The 20293-nt window shown below is 28.6% G+C and overlaps 1 protein-coding gene across 1 annotated transcript in view; it reads right to left on the bottom strand.

The window, feature by feature from the left end:
• Positions 1 to 20293, bottom strand: part of LOC111636712 (histone-lysine N-methyltransferase 2C-like) — a 211817-nt gene that overhangs the window by 104976 nt on the left and 86548 nt on the right. The window contains exons 10-13 of the mRNA XM_023382016.1: positions 10554 to 10600; positions 6412 to 6576; positions 1346 to 1800; positions 445 to 566 (exon numbers count right to left, since the gene is read on the bottom strand). Coding sequence (XP_023237784.1) covers positions 445 to 566; positions 1346 to 1800; positions 6412 to 6576; positions 10554 to 10600 — 789 coding nt within the window. The remainder of the gene's footprint in view (positions 1 to 444; positions 567 to 1345; positions 1801 to 6411; positions 6577 to 10553; positions 10601 to 20293) is intronic.

Below are 20293 nucleotides of genomic sequence, written 5' to 3'. Positions count from 1 at the left end.
TTTAAACAAGATCTCAATGAAAAAATATATGAAGGTAACATAATGCCACCTATTCAAATGAAGTAGACATTGTGCATCATTTGATCTACACAATTGTTATGATATTGCCACATTTTTATTCAAACTATAATATGGCTAATAATAATATATAAACTATAAAAAACTAATTAATTATAAAAAGATTAAATAATTTTTATAATTAATTAGTTGGACTAAAAATGTTTAGATGCCATCTTGTATTAAATTTAATAATTAGAAATTCTGTAATAAATTTTCTAATTATTAATTTTTATATCTTAAATCTTAATTTTTTATACTAGTTATATTAGTTTTTGTTTTTACTTTATTTACACTTTGAGGCATTCTATATATATGTACAGAATGTTTTATATCTACAATTTTTTTGATATGCTAATATATTCAATTTATTAAAAATAACAATACCTTTCATTATTCTTTCATATTCTTCAGATTTAATACTTTGATGCTTTTCAACAGCATGAATTTCAGTAATTTTTTGTTCAAATTTAATATCATTATTTGATGAATTTTTTGTATATGTAATACTAAATAATATCATGTTTAGTGATGAAAACTTTGCAGTCTTTTCAGACAATGACACCAACAATGTTAATCAGTTCTTCAGTCAACACTCTCACAGGAGTCGTTAGACCGTGTTGACAGAACTCACCCTTCAGAGAATGTGTTGACCATTAAAATATAGGCAGATAATTGTTCTGTGTGCTTTAGCAGCCAAATGATGCAATATACTGGGTAGTGTGGTCCTTATTTTTAAGTTTAAAAAAGATTGATGTTTCCATTAGTAAAAGAAAGTAATTTTGGTAAAATTTTTAATAATATTTAGAAGTTGCTATAATGATCTGAAAAATTACTAAGCACAGGACCATTTACTGTTTAAATAGAAGTCTCATGTAAGTATAGCAGTAAGAAGCACAATGTGATCTTGTGAAATTGTAGCATGGAAATTATCAACTCTAAATTTAAAATGCTTAGTATGATATTACCTTGTAATTTGCTTAAAATAAAGGCAATTTGATGTTTCAAAGTTAGAAGCAACCTCTAAATTTCATCCAAATTTAGGAATTANCCAGAAAAAATAAAATATATATATATATATAATATAAAAATATATACAATCTCTTTTTGAGTGTAAATAAATAAGGAAATATATTAATTTCCCTAAATAAACAACTTAACAATTATCAACAGAATTACTTTTTATAATCAAATTATTTTCATTCCTCAGTTAATGCAAAATCAATTTATATTAATTAACTATACATATAAATATACAAATCAAAATAATTATTTAAAAATAGTTTCGAAAAAAAGTTTAATTACCTGTAAAGCAATTAATTGGCAAGCTGGTCTTTCAATATCTTCTTTCTTAATTTCATATGATCTGACGTTATGAACAGGAGTTTCTATTTCTTTTGGCTCTATTTTAATAATAATATTATCTGTATTTGTTGTAGAATTAGGACTAGAAGTAACTGATTTATTTGTCTCATGAGTTTTATCTTTTGCTATAGACGATGTAAATTTTATTTCATCATTATCATCCTCCTCTTCATCATCATCCTCATCATCAAAATCTACTGCATTTGATGTTAAAGAATTTTTATTAAAATTTTCAATACTTTTAACATTTCCACAACTAGCAGCTGACTGAAGGGAATCACTGGATAAGTTGTCAGACTGAGATATACCATTGCAGTTGTCAGCTGAAAAGCTACTTTGAGATTTATCTTCAGCTTCAGCTGCAATCTCAGGTGTGATCTGTAAAAAAAGTAAGTGAAACTATAATTAACTAAAATATCTTCTGTTTACAATATACATTATAAGAAAATAAATTGCAACATGTAAAAGAAGTTATGTAAAAGCTTTAAAAGTTTGCAATATTGTGATATTTGTAAAGATATGCAAATTATGTGGTTGTTGTGAACATTCCTACAGTTCTCTCTGTAAAAGTTATGAGAGAATAGAGAAAGAAAGAACTCAGAAAAAAGCTTCAGATATTGTTGATAAATGTTAAAATCGCCATTGAAAAGATGCACATAAGAATACCAACAGCTGACAGACTTTTAACATACAATAATCATTTAAGTGAAAGAGACAAGTTTGTCCTGAAGAGAAGTTACAGTTTAAGTTCCCTGCGATATCACCACAATTTAAATTTTACAAGATTAGAAAATTTGACAAAAATTTCTCACAAGCAGATAAGGATCAGAAGGACATGTAACCACAAAGTGACAAGACCACATTTTGTAGCTTATGATGCTGCAGGATAAGGTTTTCACTGCTGATCAATTGGCACAACAGGGGCAGCAGACTATATCTTGCATTTGCATGATTCACTAGTTGGACAGTAAAAAGTGGTGTGTACAGTTTTTGCTGAAAGTTTGTCATCCAAGCATTGCATTTGTCTCCATTATCTGGCTACATGAAAGAACATTTTTAATGGTGCCATGACTGAGTGAATCAGAATAAACACCTGGTGAATCTTAATTCTTTCTTGAACAGAATGACAGAATCTTTAGAACAGAGGTCTCCAACCTTTTTCTGAGAAGGTATATGCCCTTCTCAGAAAAAGGTTGGAGACCTCTGTTCTAAAGATTCTGTCATTCTGTTCAAGAAAGAATTAAGATTCACCAGGTGTTTATTCTGATTCACTCAGTCATGGCACCATTAAAAATGTTCTTTCATGTAGCCAGATAATGGAGACAAATGCAATGCTTGGATGACAAACTTTCAGCAAAAACTGTACAAGACAAATCTAGGGGCCAGGTTCAAAAGATATATACTAGTCAAAAATTAACATTTTACTTCTGTACAACAACAACATAAATCAATGTAAAATTTGCAACTGCTTTTTTCAAAGAATTTCATCAAAACTGCAGATAAATTTTGTACCATCCATTATCAAAATCTCCTTTAAGTATTCATTGGACAATAATGTTTGATGTTTTAATTTTATGTATTTCATTTTTAAAAAGGTAACTTACATAAAAGCAAAAGTGAAAATATCCCCTGTGCAATCTTCTTAAGATTTAAAACGCTCTTCTGGTAGAGATTAATAAAAATTTAACAAACTTCCTTCTTTAAATAGATTTTTATAAAAATCATTTTCAGCAAAATCTATTAAATCTATTTGACTTCAGAAAAATTTATGTTTTACTTGCAAGTGTAAATGTTTATGATAAAACGTGTTGGTGAAAATGAGCTACACAGACCAGATAAATGTTTCAGGAGCTGTATTCGGGTGATAGATTGGAAATTCTGCATCAAAGTGAAAAGAAGCTCTTCAATGTTAATGTCTGTTTTATGTTTAAAATTAGAAAATTCATAAAAAAAATTCTCAAAACAGACAGTGTCTTCAAACCTCATCCTTTTCATGCACATCAGAAATTAACAGTTCCACAGCAGAGTAAACCTTTCTTTAGAGGCTACTCATCTGCCTCAATATGTAAAATATTCCCTTTGGCAACAGCACAATCAATTAAAAAATATATTTTTTTATTAAATGCCTGTGTTATGATTTGGAATGTAATTAAAATTGTACATCTCAATTAAAGCTAGCCATTCTATATGTTTCTCTAATTGTCTAATAATATTTGACTAAGAATTTACAATGAATGGCTATTCTGCTTCATCAAAAGCATGGACCCATTTCCAATAATGCTTATACTCAACAATGTCCATGCTTGCATTTAGTATCTTCAAGATTAAAACATGACTGTATGGTTATAAATAGCCATTTCATCTGATCTTTCTTCCATTTAATTTACATTTGGAACAAGATAGTTCAGTAATTGAGACAATATTCTACAGGTATATCAACAACTATTGTACTGTACAAGTAAAGTATCTATATATATAACCCATTCAATGGGTATCCGTCCGTCCGTCCCGTAACCGTTTGATAACGGACACTAGAGGCGCCCCTATCGTGTGTCATATTTCAAACATTCAAATTAACAATTTTAATTCTTATTTAAATTAATAATATGAATTATTATTATTCATTTGGCCAATAAATTATTATTTGGTCAATATAACAATAAAAATAATTCAGTATATTTGTAATAGGAATTTATTATTTCAGGGGCTTATATCTCGCGAAGGGTCGCGAGTATAGGTATGGTTCCTTTGCCTTTATTGTTCGCACAGGGGGCTACAGTTTGGGGGGGTCGCCACCTCTTCACCTAATCTTACCATTGGGACCTTAACAGAGCTGTAGAGCATATTCATAGGAACAAAAAAGTCAAAGGAACCGTGTTTCATGGAAATTTGTGAACAACGCCCACTAGGGGGCATCCCGGGCTACTAGTAACTCCATAATGCATGACACTAACACTTAGGCTATTAGAGAGCTATATGATAGCTTTACTCCATGTACTCAAGCATGTTACTCAGACATTCATTGCTTTATTATAGCAATGCATACTGCAAAATGGGGCCAACATATAGTTGACTCCAGCTGCTATCCTCTGCCAGAATTTTAGCAATTTTTCAATTTTGCATACAAAGGTGTAATCATCTGTACATCTTTATGTGCGCTACTATTTTCCTCAGTTTCATTAAAATCTCACTAATTATATGTGGTGTTTTTCCTATAGTGTAATTTGTTTATAACAAGATAAAATAGATGCTGTTTATAGTAAAATGTAATGACATATCATTACAGTTTATTATGTTAACTCTTTAAGCTCAGAAAACTCACTTCATCTCTGCTGCTAATGACTGAATTGTTTTTACCTTTCAAGCTACAAGGGGAACTGGTATAGCAAAACTAGTCTAACAACTTTTCAATTGGCCAATTTCATTTTTAAAGAATAAGAAACTGATTTTAGTCAATTTCATGTTTAAAGAGTTAAACAATATAATTAAAAAAGACTAATAAGTAACAATCATATAGTTTTGAAAGTTAACATAAAATTTACAAATTTATAAAATGATTTTTTTCAAAGCTAATTTTAGAATGAAAATTAAAATGTAAAAAATATAATATGACAACATTTATTATTATTATTTTCATAAATTTAGACTTTCACAATAAAAATGATCATTTCCAATAAGTTATTTCAGTTTCAGTGTTATTAAGGTATCAATAAATTTAGATAAATTGTTTTAATGAAAAATTACTTATTAATAAATAACTTTTTTTTCCACCTTTTCAAATTAATAGATTTGTGTATATAGATTATACTCATAAAAATTACTTGTGTACAATAAAATGTCTTATTTAAGCTTTCACCAATACAATGATTAATTAAATTAATTAAAATAAGATTAGATTTAATTAGAAAAAAGTATTTTTCTACATTAACTTTCAGTGAAATTTTTCAAAATAAATAAAACTGATCCATAAAAATTGAAAATAGATTAATTCATTAAAAAATGCATTTAACTAAAAACAGATACATAGTAAAATATATTTTTTTAAAATAATTTTGATCACTTATGATTTTTTACATTATACTGTATACAATAAAATGTTACTTGTATACCTGATTTCGAGATAATGGCTATGTACCCATTACAACAGTTACAAAAAGATATCCAACATTTGGCATTACATAGCAATAAGAAATAAGAAAATATTTTTTACAGACCAATTTACAGGTAACAGAAGAGCAGAAATAAATGATAACTTGAAATTCAAGAACATTGTTGTTATATTTCATATTGGATTATTTATATAACTTTTCCAATATATTTTTAGAAAAAAATAAAATCAGCTTTCATATAGTCTTTTCATAATGGATAAAACTTTTTTTTTTTTTTTTAAACTCAATTTCTTAGTAGTATTTAAAATATGCATTATAAAACCCTGTTCTTTGTTTGATTTAACATTTTCAAATTAAAAGTTGAAAAAAGTTAAGTAAAATATGAGTAAAAAGTTATTGTGACACATTGTGACCTGTCAAAATGCCGAGCTGCAATTTTTAATTTAATTTAAAATATATGCTTTTGATCTGAAATTAGTAGTGTCTTGCCCCTGTACATGATACTTTTCCTGAAAATAACAGAGTGATGCCAGTCACCCATGCAAATAAGTTATGGGAAAATATTTTGAACTGAAATCACATGACTACCAGTCTAGATTAGAAGTCCATATATAGTTAATCAGGGTCTTCTGCCCAATCTTTCCATATGTGATCTCGATTTTCATCAAACACCATTCTTGAAATTAATTAAGGAAGGACAGAGATGGATGATAGTGGAAATTTATAGATCTAAAATTTTTTAAAATTGCAGCCCAATTATAATTTATGATATTAATTATATATACTGAAATAATTACTCAGAAAAAAAAACTGAAGAGTTAAAATAAATATCAAAGTAATGATTTTGAAATTATAAATTTTAATAAAAATTTCCAAATACCTCTGATTTATCTGCTGATGCTAGTTGTGTATTTTCATCATGAGACAAACATACAGTTGGCATTCCTGTTTGACGTAATGTAAAATTCAATGTATTTGTCACAGAACTGGGCAAACTCTGAGATAATGTATGTGATAAAGATAAAGATCTACTAGTTGCTGACTCCTGTTTAAAAAAAAAATAAAAATAATAATATATTAATTTTGTTATGAATTTTCATGCTTTCTCTTAAACAATAATTATATTTTATATATTAAAGCCAAATTATTGCTGAATTATATCAGGCTATATTACTACTACTATTAATTAAGTGCTAAGTAATTTGGCACTAGAGGCAGGTGTCTGCCTTTAGTACCAAATTACTTAGCATTTAATTAATAATAGTAATATAGCCTGATAAAATTCAGCAATTGTTTGGCTTTAATATATACCTAGCATGTTTGGATGTTTATATTCTATTTTATATACATCTAATTTTGTTTTCACAAAAACATTTTTTAAACAATTTTAATTTAACACAGTTTTTAAAAAACAATAATTTTCTTTTTATATGAGTTGTTTTAATGAAATATACAAAAGACTTTATATGAATTAACATAATTTTTTGCAAAACACATTTTTTAATAAAAAAAATGCAAATTAATTAAAGGAGGTCTTGTTTTAGCTAACAAATTGGGTAATCATTTTGTCAAATATGATCCTAATGAGGAATGTGTTTTAAAGTTTCAATGTGATCTGAAATCGTTAATGTCATCTTATAGAGAATTATATAAAGGCCTAGCCACAATATAAACCGAGCCATTAATAACTGAATTCATTCATAACATTAGGTGTACTTAAATTTATTTATTTTATGCATTTTCATATACCTAACCAAAAATATTTTTGATATAATTTTGTTAATGTTATGTAATGTTCAACATTAAATAATATTTTATTATGTTTAAATAAATCAAAATCAAATACTCAGAGTAGGAGTAGATAAGCTTTTTGATGAATGGAATGTAATGAACATTTTATAATAGTTATAAGCAACATAAAAAACCCAAAAACATATTCACCCCAAACAAATAAAATCATTCAATTGTTATCTATATATATAAAAATAAATGTATGTCTGTCTGTTCGTCTGTCCTTCATGTATTACCACACTGTTTATCCATGAAACTTTGCCATGGAACTTTGGGAAGTTGTTTAATATACTCCCGCGAAGGTTTCTGGCATAGTACAATTGCCATTAAGCTTTGGGAAGTTTTTAAATACACTCCCGCAAAAATTTCTGGCATAGTACATTTATCCTACGATAGATGACACGCGTGTATAGAGCATTTTACTGTGTGTTCGATCGATTTCAAATTGTGAAGACCATTTTCCCCCTCCAAAAAATATCTCTATATATGCATTTGTGAACTGTTATTTATGACATTTGTAATAATTTTTGTTTAATCACTTTATTTCAGCTATTTTTTGCTAATTATGTATTCATTCGAACTTGTTAAAACTGTAACTGTATCCTGAACAACAACCGAAGTTGTAGGAGGAAATTTGCCTATTTTACCGATCTAGGAATCCCCTTTGCCAAATTTTAATATCGACTCAAAATAATTTAGAAAGACAAATTACAATAAAATGGTTTATTATTAAACTATCAGAAATTTCACAACATGCCAAGAAAGAAAGGAAGGAGCAATTAAATAGTTAAAATTATAAAGGATTAAAAAATATATATAAAAATGGGGAATATCGCACTTCTGACAATCGCTGCAAGTGTGCAAGGCTAAATTTGGAGAATCCGTGCTTCTCGCATGGACAACTGTATGTGGCCAGCTCATGCGTCAGAAAACCTTCTGATTTATTTGTGTACGCACCAGACAGAAAAACAAAAAATATCGTGTATCCACAAGCACTCCAATAAATAACTAGAATTGAAACGACACTTTGAAATGTTTTCCTGATGAAAATGAATAATAATAATAATATTATAATAATAAGTTTCAATAAAAATGATAAAATTTAAATTGAATTTTATCATAAGGAGTTTGCTTGAATTTCGTTTCTTCTGAGATTGCAGCAATGCGCGACAGGTAAGCTAGTAGTTATATATAAACAGCAATTCAATAAACCCAATTTTTGATTAAAGTCAAGTGATCTGCCAAATTATCAAATTATAGTAAGGCTAAGATAATAATTAGCATATGAACTTATAGTGGTTATAATGTGATCAAGGAGCCCATCTGGATTAGATCAATTACTTTTTCTTTTTAAAAGACTAGTTAATGTATGAAAAATATCATGTATAGATATCATCATATACACAATTCAATAAAGAATTATTGTTATTGTAAATATAATTTACAGATTAGAGGTATTAAAGTATTTTTTATTTACTTGTTGAATAAATTTTACAATGTTATTGACATGTAATCATTAGAAGACAATGACTTGGATTTATAAAATGTGAGGTTTTTTGGAACAAAGATGCAAAGCATGAAGTTTTCTCTAGAATGGTTTCCTGCAACAAGATTCAAATAAAAAGTATAATAATAACATTCAAATTCATGAATTCAATATAATCAGATTTTGAAGAGCTCTGTTTAGAATGACTTTGAAGACTTCCCAAGAATTTTTTATTTTATTTGTATTCTGGAAAAACTGATAAAACTATAGGTTTGGGGAAACTATTCATTAGCTGATAGAATAAATCATTACTCTATTGTTTTTATACAATTAATTTGTATAAAAAACCTGTTAGTATTCTTAGAAACTAAAAGACATAATGCCTGGAGAAGAACATTCTGAACATAACTCTGTACATTACAAGTTAAAATATATTGTAGATATTAGTATCTACATACCACCAGAATGCCGAAAATCTATCGGGTTAGTTTAATGCTAATTATTAAATAAATTACGTAATCAATTTGGCACTATAGGTAAGCGTTAGGCACCATCTCTTATTAATATTAATAATTATAAATAAATTAATTAATTTAAATAATTTAGAACCGCTGGGAGAAAATATCGGCCCGGAGCAAAACTCGAACCCACAACTCCTGCTTACCGTGCAGATGCGTTGCCAGTTACGCTAACTGGACCTCCAGTCCGATCTCCTCTTCCAGTGTATATACGCTAACTACATAACCATCGACGGTTATTACAATGCCTAACGCTTACCTCTAGTGCCAAATTGATTACGTAATTTATTTAATAATTAGCATTAAACTAGCCCGATAAATTTTCGGCATTCTGGTGGTATGTAGCTATATTGTATATCGAGTTTGGAGATGTTTGTAGATATTAGTATCAGTGCTGTATTTCTTAACAGTTGAGAAATACAGCACTGGTACATACTTAAACTTATCATCACTCAATATTTTGCTTTTCTTTCATAATCTGAAAATTTGCTGTAGCTGTTCCATAAGGGAAATCTTGTATTAGAAGGCCTATTAATAGCAAGGGTTCTGAGTGTATTGAGACTCTGTTTCTGCAAAGAGCTTCTTTAGTTATGCATTTTCCTATTCTGAATACTAAAGGCTCTTTCACAAGTTGCACTGTTCGTTGGTATTGAAAGACCACATACAAAAATCTGGGAACAGGTTGTGGAGCTCTGAACCAGGTTTGATTAAATTAAAGCAAATGTCCTTAAAAGTCACACTGTTCATATTTGAAACAGTATATTTAAACAGGCAAAAGTCTTACGATGCTCTTTCTTTATACTGCCATATTTTTGTAATAAGTTTTCAAATTGGTCAGAACTACATTCACAGACATCAGCACAGTACTTGGATATCTTGTTGGATTGAAAATTTTGTAAAAGATAGACAATACAGAAAGGTCCAAATCTGAAAATCTGTCCTCCAAATTAAAAACTAAGTTGTCAATATAATAGTTGCAACATCAAATTTCAGTGAGTTGCAAATTGACTCATAAGTGAAAATGTTACAAGTCAAAAGTGTGAAAATATTAAATTTGATGCATAAAAATGCAAGTAAACAAAAGCTCTGTATACTTTATAAATCTACTAAAATTATTAGTAATTAAATATTTTTACAGAAATAGCCAAATAATTTTTTGTAGAAATTTATCTATATTTACAACAATTTACTCAGATATTTTACAATATATAATAAAATTTAACTTACCAAAGAATTTTTGGAAGAAGCCATATCCTCTGGAGTATTGGTTGAGCCTAAAATTAAAAATTTATAAATTAATATTCTATAAAAGTATGCCAAAGAGATAGTCCTGTAAAGTTTCATTGGATAACTGTAAGATTTATTCAAATCACTTAAAAAATATACATTTATCTTATATGATAATATAATGTACTTTTTAAATTTTATGTTTTTAAATACTAAAATTCATACATAAGAATGAAATTGATACATAAAAAATATTATAAAAATTGAATGAATTTGATTTATTCAAGATGGAGATAATCTCTCTAATTATTTTGAACAGTAATGATTTCTTCTCTCTCTAGATGCAATTTTTAAAAATGAGTTCATAAGTAACAAAACATATAATTAGTAAGAACTGATTTTAATAACACTTGTCTTATACAGAATAATTTACACACAAAATTCTTTTTTTTTTTTTTTTTAAATTTCAAGCAAGTACCATAATTTTGTGCAAATAACCAAGCTAATGCAGATTCTGATTAAAATTTAGTTTGGTTTCTAAAATTAAGTATTTTTTCTCATCTTTTTGAATATGGTGCCAAGTTCAAATCTTATTTTTGTTGATATTTTATAATAATTTTAAATTTTATATGAACTTTAATTAATATAAGATATAGTTCTACAGTGTACAGTTTAAAAAATACCAGTTTGTAAAATAAATACACTTAAATGTTGTGGCGATACTGTTTGCAACTATTTAGAGCAGAAAACCAACGCCACAACACTTAAGTGTATTTATTTTACAAATTTAAATGTAGGCATGAAGTGTAATTCATTTTATTATAAATACCAGTTTATTATACAACTGTGCGATTAGCAGTGGACCACTGGCTCATCCCAAATGACCACTTACTCTGCAACAGGTTGGTAAAACCCGTTCTGGCTTGTCAGATGGCTAGGAGGGCAAACATTTGAGTGGGGAGTGCGTCGGTAAGTCGGCAGGTGTTCTTCAGAGACAGGAGACAGGTTTAAAAGCTAAACAAGCATTTATTTATATAACTAAGCTAGGATACATAGGTTAAATGCGATTAAATAAATTCACTATACAAAAGGGACGCTCTAATAGCTTTCCCGGCTAGTCTGAGAGAGAGTTCACAAAGCTCTAAAAGTACAAATACCTCTATGCGGATATGTCTAATACGCGTTCGTTGAATATGTTCGTTAATTTAATGGCAATGGAAGTTCAAATGGTTGGTCGTATGTCCTTTCGGTCCGAAGTATGGAGACAAATATGGCACATCTACCAAGTATAACTTCTGAGGGATCGCCTGGAGATTCCAGGGACTCGAGCTTTTATACGTTATTCGTGGGAAATGAGTCACGTGATCGACTTCTGTCGACACTTACGGTGCATTCCGATCAACTAAGTGTCAACTTTCCCACCTTAATGTGAAAACAATCGGTGACCTCTGATATACTTCTCACCAAGAGTGGGTTTTTCCTCAGAGTTGTTTACAAAGATTTTTCCCACATCGGCGTAAAAATCGCGGATTTCACACAACAAATAAAAGTAAAAGTGTGAAAGAAGTATGTAAGTCTTTCACAAGATTAATCTGTTAATTAACTACAAAAGATGTCAAAATATATTAAATTACTTAGTGTAAGAAACTAGACAACAACAGTAAACTGGTTTTAAATATTGTAGTAATTATACTTAGAACTAGAGTGGGCTAGTCATAACAATGAAGATTTCTAGGAATAATATATATTAAAGAAAGGAAATTTATCATAATTTCTATTACAAATTCTTTTCTAATTCTACATATAACAAGAAATTCAGATAATCTATCTTTTTAAAACAGCTGTATTTACAAAACAACATAAAGAGTTTACATATATATAATTCTAATATAGCACATACTTATTTCAGAAAGGAATAGATTTGATTCAAAACAAAATTTACTATCAAAAGATAAAATTATAAAAGCAAAAAGGATTATAACAATGGTTCTCTTAATTATGGAGTGCAAGACCCTAGGAATACATGAGAAGCAGCCTCTATTTATTATTTTAAATACTTCTGAATGTACCTGATATTCTATCAATACAATACAATATAAAATTAAAAACACTTGCCATTTCTATGTTTATTTTGTTACTATTATTTCATAGTAAGTTATCATTGTAGTTGACTCAATGTAATCATTACATCATTATGTCAATTTGATTTCTGTTCTATTTCTGTGTGATATCTTACTTTTATTTTGTAAGATATAAAATTATGTAGTATTTTTAGATACTACATAAAAACTGTAAAAAAAAATCTTAGTTTTATTGGAATAAAATAATCTGAAGAAATTTATACGTTATACGTAAGTATTTTTTTAATAAAATGTTTAGAGAAAATATTGAAAAAAAAAATTTACAAAAAAGAGGTGGCATCTCTTTAAAAAGTTTGAACACCATTGAATTATATGTAAGAAATAGAAAATAAGTACAGTGAAGAGCCAAAAATTTAGACTAATTGGGACTAAACCCCATCTGGATTTTCAAGTAAATGTGTAATTTAGCACTATAAACTCCAATTACATTGTAAATCACATTTACATGTTCTAAGCTTTAGCCAGCATTTCACAAGGAAGGTAGGAATACTTACAAAGATGCATAATACAATTTATAGAATAATAATTTAAACAAAAAATATACTAATTATAATTTCAAAATTAAAAAGTTATGAAGTCTGAATGAATATTAGAACATAAATAATGCAAGGTCAAAAAAATAAGAACAATAAAGTTACCAGTAAATAGAATTAATGTCCATTTTTTTTTTTTAATGGCAAAATCCAGATTTCTGACACTTCACTATATATTAACAAGACATCCAACCAAAATAGAAATAATATATATCTCAGAAAGTTAAGCTTTCTTTAAATCATAAAAATACAAAAAACACATAATACCAAAACAATTCTATAATATAAAAAATGATTAAAAATGATAAAAACATAAAAAGTTTCAAGCTGGGTGGAAGTCTTCACCACCTTTATACACCCAGCATATAGCCCTGATTTAGTGTCGAGAGACTTCCACCTCTTTCCTGAACAGAAAACATGGTTAGGAAGGCCGAGGTTGGAGACTAATGACGATCTTCAAAACAACATTAGGGCCTATCTCAAGTCATTGGCAGCAACATTCTACAAAGAGGGAATTTCAAAGCTCGTCCATAGATATGACAAATGCCTCAATCTTTACAGTGATTATGTTGAAAAGTAACCATGTTTGTACCTAACTTTTGGTAATAAATTTATTTTGTTATTTACATTTGTCTCTGTTTAATGGACTGTTGGAGGTTGAAAAAGAAACAGTCTTCATAAATATCAACATAAATTAAGTGTCAACTGTATTGATTTTCACTAGATTATAATTGTATATTATAATAATTTTCATTATCTTTTAATTTTAATATTTCATTACACAAAATTTACAGAAATAATCAAATTTTTAGACATATTTAAAACATTATTCAATTTTGTATTTATGAATAAATATCATGCTAAATATAAATTAAAGCTAATTAAAGTACTATCCAAAAATGCTAAATATTCCTCATTCAACTTTAATGACTAAAACAAAATTTATTTATGGAAATAAAAACTATTTTGTAAAGATATTTAAAAATTAATATTATATAAATATGAAGTAAAAATTCATTATTATAAGAACACTATTATTTTAATAGAAAATAATTTAAAAAAATTAAATTAACAGAAGTTAAATATTAATTAATAGTCTTAAGTAAATTTGTATTTTATAACATTATCCATGCTTCTCCAAACTTTCTAATTAATTGGCCATATTGCTCCATTTCTGAAAGAAAATTCAAAGTTTACTTGCCAAACAATTTTACACTGTACATAAACATCAAAATTAGGGTTTAGCTACAAAAACAAATATTTTATATTTTATTTTAAATCCTTAAGGAAGTGAAATATTAATGATGAGAAAACTTTTCATATAGTCAGAAAAAAATGAATGCTAATGATATTTGTTAAGAGATATTCAAAGAACAGTGGTTGACTCTGAACGAGCGCATGTCCTGAACTTACTGACAAGTAAATATCAATATTACAATATAAAGTAATTTTACAATACAAATCATAAAAAATCACTCTAAATATACAAAACAGATTAAACCCTTCAAGTTATAAAAGATCTGCGATTTCATAACTTGTCGTCATAGTTTGGAATTATAGTAGAACAAAAGAAGAAGTAAAAAAAAAAATTTTATTAGTTCTTCTGAGAAATCATATATTGTAGAATAAAAAAAATATTGGGTAAACATGCTTAAGCACAAACTATTTCAAGAAACTAAACATAAATCCATTTCTATTACTAGTAAAATTCAAAGACAATGACAAAATTTGAATTCTTTCTATTCGCTTAAAAAATAATTTGTAAATATTTTGGTGTTATGAATAATATATAACATTATTTATTCAATAACTTGTAACAAATACTTAAGAAACCAGTATTAACAATTTATAATTACCCAATATTTAAAAACTTTTTGATAAAAAAGCATGTTTATTAATATCTTAATAAAACATTGTGTACTGTACACATTAATGTTAGAAGTAACAATTAAATAAACTGTTAACATTAAATATCAATTAATTACAATAAAGATTTACTTAATAGTTATTTATCATTACCTATGATAACATTTACATAAAATGTTTTATTTCCACAAATATCTAATTGCTGTAATAAGTTAACAAATACAGCTTAAATTAAATTAATAGTTAATTTCTAAATATAACAAAAATTAAAAAATAAATAAAATGAAGTTGAGCATTCAATCTATGATTTCATCCAACAAGATTTTTGTTTTTCATTTTTCCATTATTTTCTATGTAATGATAAACAAACTTAAATAAAATAAAATAGAACTAAACCAATTCAAGAAAGAAAAACTAAACTACATTTCTCCAAATGTTTTTGGCATATTTCATTTCCCTTAACAGCTATCTTAAAATATAATGTTTATAACTGATTTAAACTATAAAGTTCTGTAACTTGTTAAAGATTTTAAGAATTTAAATAAACTATTTCTTTAACAGGAGCTTCTAAACTAATTTACATTTGAACTGTAGTAGAATTAATTTAATTTTTACATCATATAACTAGTGAAAATAAAAATATTTTAATATAGTGATAAACTATTTACATATCACTTGCAGGGACCAGGCCAAAAAGGCATTTAACTGAAAAGATGTATAATTGAAATTTAAGTCAAGATTCACCATATAACAGAATTAATAGTTTTTATGAAAAATTCAGATTTATAGTTTTCTACAAATGTCTTATTTTTGTCTTTTATTTTATGTTTCTGTTATGCAACATAGTAATCTCATTTTATTGCACAACTTTTTTGAAGTTTCATGAAGTTTCAGTAACTGAACAGACATAATTTATATATTCCATCAACAGCAATAAATTGTAAAATGATTTTAATCTATTCAAGACTCTATCATTGGTTTTGAGGGGATACTGCTCTCTACAATTTTTTTTGTTTTGTTTTAGATTATCCATTAACCTTCTGTCAGGCAAAATATAAAATAATAAAAAAGAACAATGTATCAAAATAGCCACTTTTAAAATTTTTTGTTTAAACAAATATTTCATGAATTTTTACAGTACATTAGAATTATTATTTATTATTTCTAATGTATTGTTTATTGCATGAATAGTTATGATAGCACATGTAACACTTCAATATTTGTAACTTATCATAATAAAATTTAGTAGAAAATAACTTCACTTTGCAGTACTGTACATCCCATTGAAAAGCATTCAAATTTTAAAGCATGGGTGTTCACATCTTTCCAGTTTTTTGGTTTTTTACTCTTTCAGTTCTATGGGCAATAAGAGGGCCTTTTAATCAAGCCCATCATTGGTTTGGTAAAGCATACAATGGAATTGCTGGATGGTGAAAAATGGGGACTAATATATTTATCACAGTCTACCTCCAAAAAATTCTTGTAATTTATTGACTGTCTGGATTTATTCCTGGATCTTTCAGAGTGGTATATTGACATCTTAATCACTCAGCCATCTTTTCAGCTAGGCCTTGTACTGTATTTATGGAATGAAGTGAAAGTAATGTGACTGTTAAATATAGGCTACTGTATTTACTGATTAATCAATAAAATGATAAAATTGATGATATAAGAATGCAAATCAGTAAGGACAGTAAAATTGATAGTGATTTTTAATGTTTCCAACTACTTTATAAATTATATAGAATGCCTAAAATATGAAGGTGTGGAGAAATTCAAACAACATGAATAACCCTCTGAGCAATCTTGTTACTTCAGATATGGGAGCATAATACATGACACAAACAAAGCGTAACAAAATGAAGTAACACAAAACCAGAAATGAAATAGAAGAATAAGAAGCAGTAAATCTATATACAATCAAACAATTATAAAACTGTATAACTGTGTGACTGCCCATATACACAAGAATATAAAGAGTGTTCAGAGCTGTAGATCTAACTTGCTTATCTACTTTACAGCTTCTGAGGTGGACATTAGTACGTCACTCCAGTCTCCTGAGTAAGCTCACAGTCTACACTCACATGCAATGTGCTCAACAGTCTGACGTGGAGCACCACAGTCATACTCTTGGCTTGGAACCTTCTTCTATTTGAACAAAGAGTCTCTACACCTGCCATGGCCCATCCTGACATGGTTTAATACAGTTTATGTTTTGCGAGGTAAGTCGAATCCCTGCACTTTTCCTCCATGACAGAACAGACCATGCAAGTGGGCCCCGTTCTGGTTTCCCAGCAGTTTTTCCACAATGTCATGTAGTCACTGTCAATTCTGGCCATGTCTTGAACTGCCCAAAGGGTTGGATTCCAAGAGTTCAAATGGTTAATATTCAAAGATGGAATGTCTTGATAAACTTGGAGCTGAAGTTTTTTTGCTTATCTTTAGGGACTTGTGAACAAGGTTCTTAGATCATCGCAGGTCAGGTGGCATGACTCCTGCCAATAATGGTAGTCAAAGTGCTGGTGTAGATCGTATGGTACCAGAAATCAGGCACATTGTAACACTAAGCTGTGTATCTACCAATCTTGTATGGGAGCTATTCAGCCAGACAGGGGCACAATACTCACACAAGTAGACCAGTCCTAAAGCTGAATAACGCAAGATGTTAGCAGTTGATCCCCACGTGGTTCCACAAAGCTTCTGTATTATATTATTCCTGCTCTTAAGCTTGCCAGCAACATTTGTTAGATGCATCTTAAGAGACAGAGTATGATCAAGGATGATTCCCAGGTATTTAGGGTACATGTTATATCTAAGAAGTTGGTTACAGAAAGAGACATTCAGCTTTGTATTTGCCAGTTGGTTGTTCAGGTGGAAACAGGACACTTCTGTTTTGGTGGCACTTGGAGACAATTGCCATTTTTTGAAGTAGTACTCCAGACTCTCCAGATCATGTTCCAAAGTTTCTTCAATTTGCACTAATTGACTGTATTGTGCAGCTATTGTGATATCATCTGCATAGCAGAACTTTCTTGATGTAGTAATTGGGAGATCAGAAATGTATAGGTTAAATAATAAAGGTGAGAGCACGGATCCTTGAGGTAGTCCATTGCATACCTTCCTACCCGTGCCCATTTTATCCCCTAGAAAAACTTGAAATTTCCTATTGCAAAGCATGCTGTTGACGATATGGACTGTTGCTCTGCATGGGATGATCCATAGAAGTTTGTATATCACACTCTCTCTCCAAACAGTGTTGAATGCTGCAGTAAGATCAATAAATACATCACCGGTCTTCAAGCACTTTTGAAAGCCTGCTTCTATATGGGTCGTAAGAGAAAGGATTTGATCACAACAGCTTCAGCTTACATGCTAATAAATAGCCATATGCTAAATAAATAAATAAGGGAGCATAATGCAGAGAGATCAATCCTGAGAATACTCTCTTAATCAGACTTGACTAAACTTTTCCATTACTAATATAAAAGCCATTGTCTGTGTGTGAATTTTTTATATCTCCTGCAATTTTTGTCCAATCCATATAAAATTTTGGTTATATTCATTATATGTCCCAACAAAAAGTATAGGCTACTTATTTTGAGGAAATATTAGCTATAGAATAAATGTTTTATTGATTTCAGATTGGTGATCGCACTTATGTTGCAGTGACATCAGTGACCATGTGACATTCATGCTTGATGAGGGAATTTCCCTTAAGTTGCATTTTTAAATATTTTGGCAAATGACATATTTTAAACTTAAATTTAAAATTTAAACTTTAAAAATGATAGCCATATTGTGTCACTTTTATAACAAATTTTTAAAAAAATTTTCATTAGTGACCACATGACATTATATTATCCAATTGGAAGTAACAATCTAATGAGCCTGTTATTTAGAAAGCATTATGCTCATCTAATTAATGTGCTTACAATTCATCATTGTTTTATTAACATAGAATTAAAAAGATTTGCTAATTTTGTCAAAAAAAAAAAAAAAAAAAAAAAAAAAATGCGTAGGGGAAAGTGTAAGAGTAAAATTGATCAAGTAAATTCTAGATCTAAAAGAATCAGAACAACCTAAACCCCTGAAAGCCATGAAGTCCGACTTGAGCAACATTGAGTAAGAATGCCTTTGTCAAAGGCTGCAGAAACAGCATCACAATGTCAAGCTTGACTTCAAGCCCTTCTCATTTCTTCAATCTCTACTTCCTCATAAAAAAAATATTCCATCATGCTTGATGGGAGAATTTCCAGTAAACAGATAAAAAGCTACAAGTATAAAAATGATTTATCTGTACTTTATCATTCAAAGGTTTTTCTGTGTTTCCTAACCACTCATTATATCTATATTACATGTTGTACAGAAGACTCTTTTATGAATTAAACAAATTGCCTTCTCACAGATTTTGCATTCATAGTTTGTTAGCAGCTTTTTATTTAGTGGTTTGTTTTCCATTCAGCATTATCTCTTTCTCAGTTGTTATTGGCATGTATTGCTTATAATATAATATTAAATTCTAAGTTATAGAATTAACTTTACAGGATTTTACTTCTAAAATGTAATTAATTTAAGTAACATTTTTTAAATTCACTATATTTACCAAAAAACAAACTAGGGGAGGGTGGGGATGAAAGGGACAGCCTCTATAACATGCTGCTAAATTACTTATGGAGTTTCGTTATTTCACGAATAGATGACATTAATAGTCTATAGTTTTCACACGTTTGTAGGGTCCAATACATAGCACCAGTGTTTGGAATGCTGGGATGTGCAGAAAACGCATGCAAAAGTAAGTTTTTTTCATTTCTTATATTTAGGAATAAAATCTCAAACATAGTCATTGGATAATGTACTTAAATCAGGATAATTACTTTGAAACCTCTAGAATATGTTTATTTAATCGGTTTTAAATTATATTTCACTGTCAGAAAGTTAAGTTGTAGTTTTGGTTGTTTGAGGCCTGTAGGTTGAAAGGGACAGTAAAATAGAGAATGAATGTGACATGTCCCTTTCAACCCAATATTGACATTTTTTGGCATGTTCTAATGCTAAATTTTTTTAATAGAAAGAAAAATGCCTTGAAAGTATAAGAAAAAGAAACAGAAAGAATGTGTGACACCAGAAATGATTCAAGGGGCAATAATTGAAGTTGTTGAAAAAGAAGCATCAATCAGGGCTACAGCCAGTGCCCATGGAA

Source organism: Centruroides sculpturatus, unplaced genomic scaffold (genome assembly GCF_000671375.1).
Source record: "Centruroides sculpturatus isolate CEXI.00-Female unplaced genomic scaffold, Cexi_2.0 scaffold977, whole genome shotgun sequence".
NCBI lineage: Eukaryota > Metazoa > Arthropoda > Arachnida > Scorpiones > Buthidae > Centruroides > Centruroides sculpturatus.
This window is presented reverse-complemented; position numbering and strand designations above follow the sequence as displayed.